General features: G+C 40.1%; 1 protein-coding gene across 1 annotated transcript in view; it reads right to left on the bottom strand.

Annotated features, from left to right (window-relative positions):
* Window positions 1-55: 55 nt before the first annotated feature.
* TOLLIP (toll interacting protein) overlaps window positions 56-17816 on the bottom strand; it is a 41202-nt gene continuing 23441 nt past the window's right edge. Inside the window, exons 5-6 of the mRNA XM_019519763.1 lie at window positions 16874-16964; window positions 56-456 (exon numbers count right to left, since the gene is read on the bottom strand). Of these exons, the coding sequence (XP_019375308.1) occupies window positions 242-456; window positions 16874-16964 (306 nt within the window). The 3' untranslated portion in view covers window positions 56-241. The remainder of the gene's footprint in view (window positions 457-16873; window positions 16965-17816) is intronic.

The following is a 17816-nucleotide window of genomic DNA, read 5'->3' as shown; positions in this document are numbered from 1 at the left end:
GGGGGGGGGGGGGGGGGGCAGGAAATTTCATGCTTTTGTAGAACATAATTGGAAGTGAATGACAGTTGAAAACAAAAGTGAAAAACGTGCAAAGTGTCCAAGAAGAGAGAGGGGCACAATCTTTCAGACAGGATGCTCTGTCAGGAATTTGTCAGGAATTTCTTCCTCTAGCTAAATCCCTGGCTTGGCAAGTCAAAATAAGGGTGGCATCGTAGACAGGGACAATGCAGGCGATAGGCATCTATGACTCTTCAGCAATCTGAAGCAAAGAGTTGATAGCTGCATCCTTGTTCCCTCCCTGGGCTTCTAGCACTGAACGGATTACTTCCCTGTCCATGTTGGGAAACATGTCCTGGATATATTTCAGATCTTCTTCATTACACAGGTGCTGAGGGTTAACTGCAGGAGATGGTACTGGCACTGGTACCATGCCTGGGTTACAGACTGCAGGCATTCCTGGAGACAAAAACATACATAAAAGGAAATTAAGGACTCCTATTACATGAAAAACAAAATGTTTGTTTTTGCGCAAATGAAAAACTCCTTTCAGAAGCAAACAAAACAATGTATAGGTGCCAAATTTGACCAGGCACAGAATTTACCTTAACTGTTCTAAACAAAAGACATACTATTCCAATCTAGACAAGTGGCAGTGTTCCAGAAATGCTGTTAATATAGTCATGAATATGCTATGGAGACCTAAACAGAGATAAACACGTCCCAATAGGATTTAGTCTTATTAGAGGTAGCCAGAAACCTTTCTTTTTGAGCTCATAACAAAATCATAATTGATATAAAAAAGATAGTGCCATTAACTGTAACGTCCTTATGCAGGTGTCAGCATCCTACAGCTCTCAGCTCAGATCTGGCCTACCAAGCACGGGCATTTATGCCATTAGATGAACAGTAAGCATGCATCATTTATTGGCAAAATATATATAACAGTGGTCTCTGCTCCCTTAAAGCCAAGGTATTAATTCAGGTAGCTCTTACTGAAAGTTTGCTGACTCTCGTCCATGAGTTTATGACCCTGTAGTATACAAATCTTCTTTGTTGCCATGTAAAGTCCAACTGAATACACAGTGCAATCCAGCCATTGAAGCTTTATAGAAAAGCTCAGGGTATAATCTTAACCTTATGCTATGGAAGTATATGGAAAAAAAACTCTGATAAAAGGGTATTTCTATACAAGAATGTAGTCTCCATTATTTCAATAAGAAAAATGTTTTTCTTAAAAAAAAAAACTCATTATTTCCAAATAGATTGAGCAGATATTGGCAAACCCAAATAAATAGTGTCTAGTTATTCTGTGTGTAGTATTAGGCCTCTGGAAGATGTTATGTTTTCCCCTGATATGACATTCACAGTGAATTGTAACATGCCACATGTTCAGGGAATTTATGCCAGGATAAAAACAGGAAAACAACCACAAAGATGTTCCATATTAGATTCAGGACATCTTTGAGGCAGGTTTGTAGCAAGCTTTAAACCGAACATGTGACGTGTCCTGGACCCAGGGCTGCTGCTGCTGATGATGATCAGCTGACTGGAGGTAGTTAGCCATGTTAGCCTGTAGTCAGGCAGATGACAGGGCAGATATGCAAGTTATAGACTAACTAAAAGCATAAACTTCTCTGAACTCAAGCTCAATTTATCAGATACTGTGAAAGGACAAGTGTACAGCAGTATATGAAATGAAGTGAGTGATCTGAATACAAAAGCTATAGAGGGAGGGGGAAGGAGGACATTGCTGGGAGAAGCAAACAGGAAAAGACCCCACAGAGACGAGAGGGTCAGAAAAGCTAACTCAGGTAATGGGATAAAAATCCATAGTCCCCATTTAAATCATGCTACACACAATCCAGTCTGTGGGCAACTTCACATTCCAGAATTTCCTGTTCAAATTGTTTTTTAAAAATTTACTGCCTGAGAACAGCAATCCTGAGTGGATTGTAAGAATCAGGAAAGGGGCAGCCTCCAGGTCTGGGATACCACTGCCCAATCCTGGGAAAATCTAGCAGCCACAGGTCCCAAACCAGGACTTGGGGCTTTTCCCCCCTTGCCAAATCCCTGCAGCATGGGGCTGTCATTGCCCCCATGTACAGTGAATCCACTGGCTCTCCATGTTCAGGGACATTCAAAGCCCTGAGCTACAGGCAATGCCACATCGCAGATTCCTCGGGGTTAGGGAGCTCCTAATCCCCAGCAGTCATGTAGGTGGATGGGTGAAGGTTAGTATGAAGATGGGGTGAAGGGGAGGGGAAGAATAGGAGAGGGACTGGGTTGGGAGCAAGGATGATGCCCTGACAAGCAGCACCGTATTTGGGATTAAGCATACAAAAACCTCAGATCCTAACTGCATGATCATATTAAATGTCTGCCAGCAGCCTTAAGGAGTATGGAGAGATAGAGGAATTGTTTTATTTTTTACAGACTGACACACAATATTTCTCAGAGAAGCAACAAAATCAGTTTGGAATCTGCATTATGCAAAAAAAGACAAGCAAAGCAACTGCAGTTTGAAGTTGGAGAGTTTCTTTTTCTTTTTTAAATGGTGTTTTCCAAAATTTATTCCTAAAAACACTAAGTGCATTCCACATTTTCTTCATCTGCTGAAACAATAATTGAGAACCACCCCGGAGCTGAAAAGGTTAAAGAATTACAGTTCATTTTAAAGGCACTCCTGGAGTAGACACGTGACAATTTTATTGATAATCAAAAAGATATTGATGCAAGTAGTTACAACGCAACTGTTTGGTTTGCATGGATTCTGCAGCAATACAAGTGTAGCTAGACTGCTCCAACTTTAACCCTGCATCATTTAAGGCCAAAGCCAGGGCAATTTAGCTATCTTTTATTGCTACAGTTTTATGAAAATAACAAACTGCAATGCTCCAGAGCACTCGAGTTCTAGACTATAATACTGTAGTAGAAATATGATCTGATTAGACAACTTTGAGCAGGAAGCAATAAAAACTATACTTACTTTCCAATTATGTAGGGTACACAACCTGCCTCTCAGCACCTACTTACTAGTTCAGAATAAGACATTAATTTGCCATTCTGCAAACATTTGCTGATCTTATTTCTAAAGAGACCTCCCATGATCAAAGTGCTATACATCAGCTGTACCAGAAAGTCTGAGTAGTTGAATAGACATGATCAACAAAAGCTAACATACGGAAAGTTAATCGTGATTATTTGTACTACAAAACAATTAGTGAGAGCTTTACACTAGGGCATACAAACCACTGGGACTGCTACCAGATGCAAATGAATGTTCTTTGTTTACAATTCTTCCTAGATGCTAGTGAAGACTGACATTTTACTTTTAAGGTCTAGGTTTTGAATCTTCAAAATTTAGTTAAAGCAAATTGATGGGGCTTTCTTCAACTGAATATGGCAAAAAAAAAATACCACCCCCCCCACCAATATCAGAGTCCTGATGAAAGCAGGACACCGTGAATAGTTTTTTAGTACCTACATCATATCTTTGTTTCTACTGTTTCTCTCCTCCCACTAATACACTGTTTCGAATAAAACTAAGAAGGATTGACAGATGTGGCCATTTCTTAATAAAAATTTAACTCCTGCTTTCCACAAATAAGTCAAATATGTCAAACAAAGAACACTTTCTCATGCTCCACAAGGATCGCCAATTCTAACCTTTATCAACTATATAAAGATATTTTCCTCCATTGTCCTTTCCCACAGGTATAATTTAAAAAGTAATTGATCTTGGGTAATTCACTGGGCACTCCTGCCCACCTTAGATGACTCTGGCTTGGAACTGACTGCCACTAAGTATGTTGCTCAAAAGCCTTATTCAGTAAAAATTATGTTTGCAAGTAGGCTAAGGAACACTATGGGCAAAACAATCCAAACCACTAAGTTGGGGGCAACTAATCCAAAAATGTGAGAGAGGGAACATGGCTGAAAGTTAATACTTTGAAATACAGCAGCAGTTTCTAAACAATTTGTAAAAATGAAGACTTTATGGAAAACCTTTTTCTCCAAACCAATTTGTTATTGGGCAAATTGCAGTAACTATATCATTCAAGAAAAGAAAGCATCACTTAAGTTCATTTGTCAAGTAATTGAAAACCTACAGTAAGAATGGATTATCTTACTGACAAATTTCAAGTTTAACATCAAAGTCCTTTCTTAGTACAGTAGCAGAACTAGTCACCTCTAGAACTATGCATGTTTGCAAAGATTACCACCTCCCACCCCTGATCCTCCCTTCCCCGCCGCTGAGTTGCCAAGAGGCAATGAATGCCATGATTTTAGTCTCTTAACAACTCAGCAGTAGGGGGAAGGAGGGAAGAAGAAGGGGCATGAGGTTGAAAAGCGCAAGATTAAAGGCAATGTTGTGCCACAACTTGCACCACAATTTAGATAGGTCCCCAAGCAGAGTCATCTTTTGTGGACCCCTTCAACAGTCTGCAGACCCACAGGTCGAAAACCACTGCTGTATAAGCAACTCAGTTTGCTGACAAGTTAGACTGAAGCTAACATTTTAAATATTTTCCATAAATACAAGCTGCACAGCACCTGTGCACTCGTTTCAGAATTACACAGAAAGTACTACAAACCAAGAAGTTCAGAGTGTTGGCGTTCTCTAGCACAAACAGTGAGATCGCAATAGGAAACATGCTGGCATAAGCAATGACATTCCAATATAAAAATTCACATGTAATATAGCAAGTCAATTGACAGCATATTTGTGATCATTTATATACAGCAATGGAAGCAGCAAGGAGTAGAGTTTATCCAAATTGCACACACCATATTACACAAATATTTTGCTTTTAGTTTCTCGTTCAGTCAAGTGCCTTATGTTTCTTCACATCAAAGGTTTGTATCTTTCAATAAAAAATTTCATTCTATCCCTCTATCACAATGGACAGCTATTCATGCAATATGTTATTTTAATGGGTCTGAAACCTACAGTGGCTTAAGACAAATGGAAGTGGGATGCATAATTCATTAATACCCTTTTTGGGGAAAAAATACATTTTTTTTAAAACTCTTATATGGGTTTATTTTGTACAAAACAACTTGCTTGTGTAAGGATTGAGCCCGAAAGGCTTGAGGCCACCATTTATTTTGATACATACTGAATTCTGCCACAACTTTGTGTTGTGCAAAGAGAGGACATTAACAGCATTCCCAGCTTCACTGAAATCCGTGGGAAGTAGTAGTGGTGGATGTCCTGCAAGTTTGTGATCCCACTAATACTCTGGCTCAGCTAAATAAGATGGAACCAAGCCAGTCATTTATACATACAATATTTTGCCTAGAATACAGTAAATACTTGATTTACTGAAAGGTTAAGTACTCATGAAGACACTTGACTGGACAGTGATACTATAATCAAGGTGAGGATGTCACAATATGCATGAAAGTTTGGTCTTAGGTGTTAGAGCATTTCACTTTCAAAGGGAAGGGAGCCGATGGGCTACTTCTTCAGAAACAGTAACAAGTACCCAAACTTGAATGTGTACATGCCAGTCACTTTAGTCGTAAAGTATATGCCTTTCCTCAAATACATGATTCGAAGTGGCACCCTAAATGGTTATGTGCATGGGAAATTCTGTACATTTCAATGCAGATGCATGTTTAGCATTGAGGTGAGAACACACTGATGACACATGCTTGGTACAGCTATCACTTTGAAAGAGATGTGCATGAGAACTTAAATCTGAATCCTGCATAAAATTATAGAGTTCAAACTCATAATCCCTGCCTCAAGTCCACTGAAGGCCTCATCTATTAGGCACACAAAGTATGCCCAACTGCAAAGAGCCCAACCACCTTGGGACCAATAGTCTAAAGAGGTGAAAACCTATCCATCTGATTACTCAGTACCCAGAGACTATTTATGCATTTTTGCCTTAAATGGTTATTAGATAAGATGTACAAAATGAAACTAGACTCTTCTTACTTCAAGGAGTTCCTTTTTCACTTGAACTAGAGTCACTCCTCTCATTTGCTCTCTGGCCAGACCCAAAATTTAGGGTCAGGATGCTAACCCACTGGTTATGCAACAGGACGATCTGAAGGGTACCCCTAGCCTAGCCCAGCCCATAGCTTTATGATTTCCTGGGAAGTTGATGATGGGGGTCAAACTCCTTCAGTCTGAGGACAGCCCAAAAAAACAGCCTCCAAGTTTTTGGTAAGCACCTCCAGCCACTAGGCTACTGCACAAAGAATCTAGACTCTTCTTCCACCTAGTTGTGATGCTACAAGACCACGGCCTTAAGTCAGCAGGGGGCAAGAGAAGAGTTCAGATTGTGAATATCACATCAGAGATACCCAACTCAGGGCTGCAAAGAGCATCATACAAAGCATAATTCAATGGCAGGGAGGCCTTCCTGACATTCTCCTCTTTAGTCTCTCTTACTGACTGCCCTGTACAACTCCCTTAACAGCATACTGGTCGCTGTGAAATTCATCCAAGAGGCAAGGTCACCCATTCCATACCCATTTAACATATGGAATACTTGGATGTACAACATTTCCCCCTGCCCCAAATTCCATTTATGGATGTGCAACCCTAAATTTTAGGCAAGACCACGTAAGCCACTAGGTGCATTTTAATTAAGCCTAGGTGACTTGGTAAATAGTATTAGTCTAAACCAATGACCACCAATCCATATCTCAGTATCACTATGCTACTCTCTATGGCTTCCAATGTTGTTCAGGGCCAGAGGAAATTTAGAAGCAGAACTTCATTTTGGAGGGGGTGGGGGAAGCAGACAAGGAAGACAGCAGGAACATAACTACATTGGTATCCTTTTGTAGCAACAGAAGTGGCTACAATGCAACTCTATTACATTGGCATGATTTTGATAACAAACTTTTGCAGCAAAACCACTACCAACATGAACCATGTTTCATTCAGAGGCCAAAGTTAGGGTGATTTAGCAAACCTGCACTGTTACCAGATCATGCAGATGTAATAGCTATTGTACACTCCTGAGCAGCTGGCTCCCCCCGCACTGAAAAGTTATACTTGTCCAAATGCAAGGAGAACCAGTTCTACCCACTGTTCAGCAAAAGCTGGCAACTGGTCTAAATTAACATTGCTTCCAAAAGGTTAAAAAAAATGGTGGAAGAGTTTGATTATGTCAATGCAAGATATAAGGGTACAAACAAACATCACTAAACAGTAGATCAGTCGCATTCCACCACAGCTGATCCACTTCACTGGATGAAACACAATACCTATTATCTGGCAATGGGCAAAAACCCAATGCAGAACAGGTGACATGTTCTCTTTGTGTCTCTTGCTATCCCATCCTTCCTTGCTGTCCTGACACAGGGTGATGTGGGAACTACACTAACCCCATGTGGGTCCTGGTAAGGAGGCACAGGACCAGGTCCTGGTGTAGGGCAGTGTGGGACTTAAGGAATCCCCAGTGTCCAGTGCCTCCAAGCCAGGACACGCACACCTGCAGAAGCCCTTCTGGGAGAATCCCCAGATACGTGTCTGCAAGGTGGGAAAAACTAAGCACACACTTTAAGGGCCTGATCCTGTGCATCCTGGGAATGAAAGTTCCCAGGGAGTGAAGGATCAGGCCCATTAAGTCTCCAGAGAGCCAGCCTAGGGAGGCTGGAGAATGTGAGCAGTTCCACGTTGTCCATACTCTCCCACCTTAAAGAAAACAAATGATCACAAAAAAAAAAAGCAGCTCAAGTTCATGCCAACTTTGTCACAGCCCCAAACTGGGGTGCAACAAATTATATGGACATATGCTTGCTTTGCCTTTGTGGTGTCCCTTAGATTTTTTAGTCTTATAAACAGGATACAAGGCACAGGAATGACAGATTGCCTTGCCAAATGCAATTAGATAATCTACTGATATCCATGATGTTCCAGTTTTACAGAAGTCTGCTATATACCTTTGTGTTCTTTTGTTTGTTTGTTTTTAAATCTCACTCTAGTAAGGATAAGGGATAATATATTCTCCTAAGGGCATAGCTGGAAGTTTACTGCTTTTTAAACAGGAAAACTAAATTTCTCCATGAACTAGTCAAATATTTTTTTTTTTCCTTTTATTAATTTGGAAAGTTAATTCTGCCCTCCGCTAACATTTTGCCTTTGTAACTTGATTTCTAACATTTGAGTTAGTGGACCTGGAAATTAAAAATAAAAGGACCGCATATACTAAAGAATGCTGGCATTTGTTTTTAGGCTTAAAACGGATACATTAAATCTGGTTTATTGTGACATCCATGTGCAATGCCTTGTGATGCAATGTACTATGTACAAACAAAGAAAGCAGTTTGTATGAGCTCATGCAAAGGTTTTTTACCCCCACCATAATGGGTCAAGAGCTTGAAAAACTTACCTAGAGCAAAGTACTCAAGCCCTAAGGATAGGTGAAAATGAAAAGGGGAAGGAATAGGATACAGGAGAGAAACATTAATCTACTTTAACTGGGAAATGAATGCTTTCAGCTGCAAGGATGAAGGCCGGGCAAGTTCTGAAGTGGCATTTAGAGTTAGACTCTGGACGCCAGCATCTTTAATTTCTCAAGTCCGAAGTCCAACATACTTTAGTACTTAAAACCTACTCCCTAACAAGCAGGGGTGGGCAATTATTTCAGGCGGAGGGCAACTTACTGAGTTTTGGCAAGCCAATCGAGGGCCACATGACAGGCAGCTAAGGGCAAATAAATGTTAATTTTCTAAATTTTTAGGGGCTCCGTGGGCCAGATAGAGTGGCCTGGCGGGCCACATCCGGTCCCTGGACCACATTTTGCCCACCCCTGCCTTAATAAGTATGTGCTACCTGCAGATAAGGTGATTACAGGAAATGATTTATACCTAAAGCTGGAAATGTCTTGTGCCAAAGAAAATTCTTATTCTGCATAAAGGGCAAAGTATCCCTGTAGCATTATCAAAAGTTTTTTAATACTGACAAAGCCAAGAAAACAAAAGGTGATACACATAGATGTTTATGCTACCAAACATTAGCTTTCATACTACCATCATCTACTGCAAGCCTTAAACTTTTAATCCCAGAGTTCTTCCACTGATTTGCACTGCAATTTAATATGTTCATACATTAATTATATACACTAATGCATACTATTTTAAAAAGATACAAAAGGTGCAGCCAAAACGCACCTCCATGAATCCCAAAAGACCTATTTTAACCCGTCTATAATGCTGCTTTACAGCCATCTTCAAACATAAATGGATTTTCTTTAAAGCCCATCAATACTATTCTTTAACTGGCTGGAGATGTTTTCCCACATAGAAGCAAGATGCACTTAGTGCAAGTGATAGCACTTAGTATACTGACTGATAAGCTATTGGTCACCATCAGTCCATGAGACAAGGTGATCAAGGCTGAAGGGATATAGCACTCTTTGGAGCTAATCTGGCAAAAAAAAAAAAAGAGGGGGAATGGTGTTCTTGTTTTCCTCCTGCTTTTCTTTTAAAAGATTAAGAGTTCTGAAATGAAACATACTTTGGCTAAAAAAAATTAAAAACCTCTATGTTAAAACTGCAAGTCAGAGTATGTGGCCTACCAATAAAAAAAAAGTTTGTCTTCCTTAAATAAATTCTTCAAAATAAGTTTTAAAACCCACACAGGAATATTCTATTGCTAATTCTGCTCCCAGTCCAATTTATTCTCTCCACCATTAAACACAGGAAAAGTGTGTGTGTGGGTGTAAACATTATTCTCTGTGTATGTTCCAAGATTTACCCACTTCCTACAGTTTTGTTTTGCACAGATAGCGGTAAACAAGCTGGACTCCATTTTATTATGTACTTTATAATTAACAATTCCATATGCACAAAGTTTCAAACTGGAGAGGAATGACTGAGAAACAGCATAGCTTGACTTTCAGATCATAGGCTGAACTAAAACAGAAAAGTTATTACATTTTTTAAACATGTTCTTATGAAATTATTTAAGAAGCAAGATTTTTACAGAGGCATTTTTCAAACAATTTTGCCTTTCCAAAAAAACATTTTATCACCCCAGTCAGGTGATAGGCATTTATCATCTGAATCTTAAAAACAAAGCTTAAAACCCAAAGTTGTTTGAGCTCAGAATGTCTGCAAGAACAAAATAATACCTCACAGGTAAACACTTAGCTTAATATATTTCCCAGGAGGAAATTAGGGGGCATATATTTAAGTTTTTAAAATTCTCTTTAAGATTAAGGAAAATGGGTTCCAAATACCTAAATGCCTTCTATGACCTCTTTTAAATCTGTGATAATCACCTCAAGCAGAAAATTGCTTGCACCAAGTCTCAGGATAGAAGCACCTCTTGAAGAAGGCAACACACAAGCTGGATACAAGATCATGCTACTGTAGGCTTAAAGAATATAGTGGAATTGTATACCAGTAGGTGACAGGATGAAGTTATAATACAGGCACATTCTCACTAAAGGGGAAAAAAAATTATTCCACCCCCTCCAAGCAGCCTATAACGGGATGGAACAATAAGGCGACATTCAGGATTATCTTCCCTAGGCAGAGAACTAATTCCCAGTGAACCTTTTTTTTTTCCCCTCCCTTTTTCAGTAGAATTTTCTGAAACCAACTCTGTTTCTGAGATGTTCAAACTGAAGGCCTTTCTATCCTGTCAAAGCAGTATGGGAGGGGAAACCAACACCAATAATGTGAAGGAGCAGCACCCTAGGATGTGTTGGAGAACTGCCAATGGGTCAAGACCCTGGAAAATGTCTGCCTCCAGTCAGATTACATCCTGTTGAAGTATTCTGCAGCAATGTTACCTGTTTCTAGAAAGCAGCTTTAAGGGTAACAAGACAGCCATCTCTCCTAAAATATAGGGAACACCCCTCTGTAAAAGAAACTGAACAGAATAAAAAGACAGTCCAGCCCCTAAGACATACTGAGGGCAGGGCCTGTCCATATCACTGAGGATTACAAACAGCTCCAAACAGGGCATTTGGCAAAAGGGCTGACTGAATTGAGCTTCCCAAGGTAGTCATCATCTGAATGTGCAGCTGCAATTGCAAAGGGATTGTACAAACTTTTCTTTTCCTTCAAAATACAGAATCATAGGGTTGGAAGGGGTCTTAAGGGTCATTTGGGCCAAGGAGTAGCATTGATTCAAAATAACTGTTTGAGGGAAGGATTATTTTCAACGAAGTTCTCCCTGTCTTCTTTCCAGGAAGGGGGGCAGGGGGCCCAGGTACTGAAAAGCAAAGAGAACATATATATGGGGGACAGAAAGATCCCTTTTCCTTCGGCCAAGGATGCCACCTAAAGTTGTCAGCTTTTGCAGTTCTATCAGAGGTTACCTGGTAGAGGTTTTCCTGAAGTTGTGAAGAATTAACTGAACAGGAATGTGGGAGCTTGTACTCTTCTGCAATGCACCTGGGAGAACTTGAAACAAAAACTTTAAACTACCTATAGAATGGATTGCTTTAACAATGAAGCTTTGAAGAACTGGAACATCCATTAATTGATTTCTTCAACCCTTTAGAACTTCTTCTGTCTTCAAAGAAAAAATTGCTTTGAGTCTTAGAATAAAAAGACTCATGAAGCCTGGAAAAAACATGTATCCAAAACCAAGTCATTTCACAAAACTAAAATAAGTAGCTTTTTTTTTTCTTTTTTCTTTTTTTTTTTTTCTTTTTTTTACATAATACGGATGGATATTTGGGTTAAACAACACCCGACCTTAAAAATTTGTACAGCAAAAGATGTAATATGGAGTTGAGAATGTAACTTTGAATACCCACACTGACCCTCCCTAAAAAAAAGTGAAAGCACTTGGAAAGATCTATTATGCATTTAAAAGGAGTTTAAAGAGTCCCAAACAACTTTGGTGGTGATTAAAAAAAAAGTGGTGGAAATAATTCACAAGCGTGTTAAATAAGAAAAAACTCACAGTGGTCGGAAAAATTAAAGAACTTGGCAGTATTTCCAAATGTTTTCATTCATGTTCACAGGTGAAGTTAACAATGAAGACAAATACAGCAGTAATACAAGTAGGCCATGGAACAGACTGCTATTCTAATACATATAGCAATATGTTTATGTTAAAAGAAGATAAAGACATTCCTGTACTATGGAAAAACAAATTAAGGAATAAGATGTTCTTTTAGTATTTCAATTAAGTACCATCATTAAGTGCACCAAATCTCAGATTTTTCAATTCATGCATTTAAAGAGGGCAATTTTTACCAATGAGCATTCTTGAAAAGATGTTTTAAAAATATTTGCAAATTAAAAATGGGGAAATCAGTCCATACCAAAAAATCACTGCATTTCACTATTATTTTATCTCTAAAGACCTAATTTAGGTCACAGGAAGCTAATCCCAGCTCCATCTTTATTCAAATCAGAACATTCCACTACCACACAATATGCTGGGGCCAAACATGCTCTGACTGCAATTAAGCAAGAAATTCAGCAGCACGTTTAGTTGTACTGTCCTCAGGTTTGATACAGATCTTATTTATGAAGCAGAGAAATTTTGAATGGTATACAAAAAAAGTAATGTCATTGGTAGAGAAGCTACAAGAAACAAGAAATATTAGATTATACTTCAGGGGTGTAAAAACTATGCATGTTTGGCTTATCAGAATGGTATCACACAACAGAAGACAGAATCATAGGCTGGTAAGGGACCTCAGAGGTCAGCTAGTCCAATCCCCAGCATAAATGCAGGAATGCTATTCTTAAACAATCCCTGTCAAATATTTATCCAGTTGCCTCTTAAAACTACCAGGAGATACTCTACAGCTTCCCTAGGCAGTCTATTCCACTACCTAACTGTTCCAACAGTAAGGAAGCTTTAAAGGGTAGCCTTTAAAATATTTGAACACTGCAATAATGTCTCCCCCTTAAGCTCTTTTTCTCCAAGCTACATATGCAAAGCTTTGTCAGTCTCTCTATGTATAGCTTGCCTTCCAACCCCCTTATTATTTGTTAGCCACCTCAGGATCCTCTGTCCACATCCTCTTAAAGTTTGGAGCCCAGAAATGCACACAGGCCTCTGGCCATGAAGAGGCATTTATTTCTAGCAGTAAGAAATTACCCTAATCATTCCAACTCCCCCTCCCCCCTTTGACTACTCCTTCCTGTCTGAGCCCCAAGAGGCATGGCAGTATGGCACAGGAGCAGAGGCACGAAAAGTTAAGGAAATTAACCCAGGTATGCATCCCCCAGGCACTTGTAGTTGGACAGCCCTGATATAAAGAATGAACAGGTTTTTAAAAAGTTATATGCACTGACTTCACATTTCCATAGGATTTGGCATCCTTAGTATCCCATTGTACACATGGCCAATGTGATTTTGTAGAATATTCACTAATGTTTTAATCTGAGTGTCTAGCTACTTATGCAGTCACATATCTTACTATCATATGTAAATTTGCTCCTACATTTATTTTACTAGTATTGGCATTTAAAATCAGATGTAGATTCAGTCTCTGTTGTCCCACCCACTAATTTACTCTAATGGAGGTATACTCATTTTCAATCTTCCCTTAAGATATATGCATATTAATAAACGTAAGTTACTACAGTGTTCCATAACCCAGAATAAAGGCTTTAAAGGCTCTAACATGAGGGAGAAAATAAAACAGAACAAGATTGATTACTTGTCACCCGATCAAGCCATATATCAGTTCATTAGTATATGAACTTACCACTTTGGCTAGTAGATTTTAACCACAATGCTTTATGAATTTTGATATCTTTTATAAAAGATGTCAGATTCACCCAAAGAACCTTGTCTACAAGGGGATAGAGATTTTTTTTTTAGCTAACATTTCTTGTTATGTAGGTAACCCAAAAATCTCTATGGCATTTCCCTTCATCACCTTCATGCTCTAAAGCAAGCATAAACATGTATTGCCAAGAACCCCAGGAGGGAAACATACCAAATCACAGTTGCTTCTTTAAGTTGAATTATTTGTTGTCGGAATCACAACTGCTGTTTCCAAAGTCTGAAAGTCAGTTTCATATGTTGTTTATTAATAAAGGCCTCTGCTTAGATAGTAGGCTCTGTCCCAATTATGCAGCGACTTCCAGAGAAAATCCAAAAATTAAGTAACTTTTGAAGGAATATTGGATCTTCAGCTACCCGTTTACGCCTAAGGAGCCATTTTCAATCCTTAAATGCCATGCTTATTACACAAAAGTAATTAGATCCTATCTCTTTTTCCTCAAACCAAGCCATACAGTAAAAACCTCTCTTCTTCTCCATGAGGAACAGAATTTGGGGATTATGCAAGATCATGTATTCTGTGACTAATATACCCAGCTCAGTGGAAACTTCCAGCACATCATCATTCAAAAGACAGTGGCAATTCAGTTAATTAGTTGCTTTGCAGATCTACTGGCAAGTCCTCTTGGTACGGGGAAACTACAAAAAGATATTACTCAAGCCCCGAGTTTAGAACAGAACAGGTCTGCCACCCATCTGTGGCCTTTTAGAAGATTTTTCTCTGACATCGGGACCTTTACAAATTTCTCTGTGCATCTCCTATATCAACACAATTAGACATTTGGACTTGGAACACTACTCAGTAGTAGAGGTAGAGGTACCTTTACCTCTGATTTCCATTATGCACTCAGCATCTGGGAACCAAGGATAAGGATCCCTTAAACTAGGAAGAGGCACTTGTTAGGGTCTATGATCCAGCACTGGATCAGAGACCCTGATGATGGCTGGGCCAAGCACCAGAGCCACTACACCTGCCCCTGATCCCTGGCTAATACAACTTCCCCAGTTCTCTGCAGCTGGATTGGCTGCCAAGTGTCACTCACCCCTTATAAGTCTCATGCTACAGACACACTGACACAGCCTCACTATGTTCCAGCAAGCCTTGTGTTCATAGCTCTCCCTGGTTCTCCCGATTCCTGACCCTAGCTTTGGCTTTCCTGACCCTGATCTTGAATCTCCCCTGCATCTCAGTACTGGTTCTACTCTCTCTGGTTTCCTGGCACCTCAATTCAGCTCAGCTTCCTTGACCCCAGTCTCAAATCTTGGCACCAGCTCTAACCTTAGCTCCTCACCCTGTCTTACATCTCTGACTATGTCTCTGGGATCTCTTCTCTCCACTCCCCTGGAGCCCGGGCCCACACTCTCTGCTCCACTGACCCAGGCCCCAATCTGATGATCCAGTAATTTGTGCCCCCATCCTGCTGACTCCCTAGTTGTCCCTCAGGACCTATCTTTCTGCAATCCTGGCCACATACATCCCAGCTGAACCCTTAGAGCAATGTATCATGTCTGTATTTCTCTGGGGGCACAACTGCTGTAAAATTTAAGCTCAGTTCTCATTTATGAAGAGCTTCCAATCAAGTCAAATTGACAGAAATACCACACGAATAAACTGGCACACAAATGAAAACAGTAAGGAGGTGTGAACTGCACCAAGTAGGTTCAATCAAAGGCACTGTAATTGTATATTAAGCCTAGTTTTAACAGCAATGCCACTTACTATTTCAATATAGGAATGTCCTGCTATTCTAGAGTCATGCAGGACAGAGATGCAGAATGCAAAGTCTAGGAGGAATGCTTACAGTTATATTTTCCAGTGGAAGGCCACCCAATATGCATGCAGTCTGGCTAACTCACCAAGCCACAGATAAGCCTGGTGGGCTGCATGAAGCCCAGGTGTTGTGCACTACCACTATTTAACTTCAGTGACATCCTGACTAGTAAACCAAGAGCCTGACATTACACTAGGGATGGGGATGGTCTCCTCTGCCAGCTTAAAACCTTGGCTACATATAAAAACGGTGTGGTATGTGCAGTGCGTCTCTGCAAAACACCATCATTTTGTTTCAACATTTTGAAGGGACAGTGTTTCGTTTCGTCATTTTGTTTAGTTTAGTTGAAACTGTTGCGCTGTTTTGACACGTTTTGATGTTTCGCCCGTAGGCTATAATGGGGAATCATGAAAATGCTTCAAACTTTGTCATTTTTTGCCCGATTTTGGTGAAAATTGTAGGAATGGTAGCTCCTTCTGAGGGCACAAAGCCTGCCAAGTTTCAAGGATAGAGGTGCAGAGGTTTCTGGGAAACTACCCCTTAAATTGTTCAAAACACAACTCTTGACACTTGCCAGCAGTGGCAGCCTCCGCTCATCCAGTGCACAGATCTGGGATCTCCCAAACCCTCGGGAGAAGTCTGGCACAGCCCAGCAGCCCTCCAGGGATGCAAGGCCCCAGATCTGCCCACCAGATGAGAGGAGGCTGACACCTGGGACTGGCACTGAAGCCAAGTAAGCCCAGCTACAAAACATTTTGAAACCTTTTGAGCACCCCCGTTTTGTTTCAAAGCCTATTGTTTTGTTTCAATTTTGCTGTTTCGAGCTCATGAGATGTCAAAAAAGCTTCAAAATGAAACACCTGGCAAAATTTCACACAGCCCTAATGTGCAGTTGTCTATGTGAATTGCAGCAATGTACTCCTTAAATTAAGGAGTAGCTTTTTCCAGTTTCATCATATTTAACAGACTCATAACTCATCTATAAATAAACAAAAATGGAATAACTCAATTTTACTCCAATATTTAGAAATTTATCCAAGAATGGGGTTGGACTAGATGCCCTATGGAGATCCATCCCCACACTCCAAATTAGCTAAAGCCAACACCTGACATGGATTACATTCAGAAAAAAAAAAAAGTAATAAGAGCACTCTTATTCTGGACATGATTATTTTGGAACAGAATGCCTGCTAGCTACCTTTTGGGTGGTAATATGTTTTGGGAGGAGAAAGAAAAAGTGAGCAAGTGAGTTCCCAGACAAGAGTCAGCCTTTCTTTACATTTTGAACACAGTAGAACTTCAGTAGTTCTCTGTTCATACTAAACAAAGGATTCTGAAAGAGAGATGGTAAAGAAGGAAAACCTACCTGCAATAGGCACATATCCAACTCCTTGCTGGTACACTGTGGGCATCAGGACCACTGGCTGGGGCTGCATCATCATAGCAGCTGGTACAGACTTGACAGGAAAAAAGATGACAGAAAAATGTAAGATTATTCCAGAAAGATAAAAACCAAAAACATCTGCACAAAATTCTTGCATCTTGCTAGTTAATGCACAATGGTTAATACCAAGAAATTAAATTTTCTGCAATGGGTACTAACCTATGAAGTAGCATGACTCAAGAAATCAACCAAATTGCGATCTGACATAAGTGAATCTGAAACTTATTATAGCATAGTGCTAACAAATCAAATCATATCAACCTTTTGTGACGCATCAAAAAATTAGGTATTCATTTGCTTCAGTATTAAGTGGGAAATCTGAACTCCAAGATGATTTCCATACTTTATTTCATATTTTTTGCTTCATTTCACAAAATGTACAGAACTTTTGTTACAGAAGATTCACAAAGGGCTCTAATTTCTACCACTAAGAAAAGGGACCTATTTCTCCAAGTCAAACCCAGGTGGATTATTTTGAAGAGACAAAAGGAGTGAACACTGCTTTAGGAACCAAGTTTCAATTTATCTAGACACTTGAAAGTATTTGTAAAAAGTTGTTGCAACTGATCAGAACGAGCAGAAGATCATGATTACCCAAGTCTACATCCACAGATGCATCTCAAGCAGGTCCAAGGAGGTGATCCTCCCCCTCTATGCGGCACTGGTCAGGCCGCAGCTGGAGTACTGTGTCCAGTTCTGGGCGCCGCACTTTAAGAGGGATGTGGACAGCATCGAGAGGGTCCAGAGGAGGGCCACTCGTATGATCAAGGGACAGCAGGGTAGGTCCTGTGAGGAAAGGTTGCGGGACCTGAACCTGTTCAGCCTTCAAAAGAGAAGGCTGAGGGGGGGATCTTGTGGCCTGTTA

Source organism: Gavialis gangeticus, unplaced genomic scaffold, assembly GCF_001723915.1.
Source record: "Gavialis gangeticus isolate Ggan-Ray unplaced genomic scaffold, GavGan_comp1, whole genome shotgun sequence".
In the NCBI taxonomy this organism is placed as follows: domain Eukaryota; kingdom Metazoa; phylum Chordata; order Crocodylia; family Gavialidae; genus Gavialis; species Gavialis gangeticus.
The sequence above is the reverse complement of the archived record's forward strand: the minus strand, read 5'-3'. Positions and strand labels throughout refer to the sequence as shown.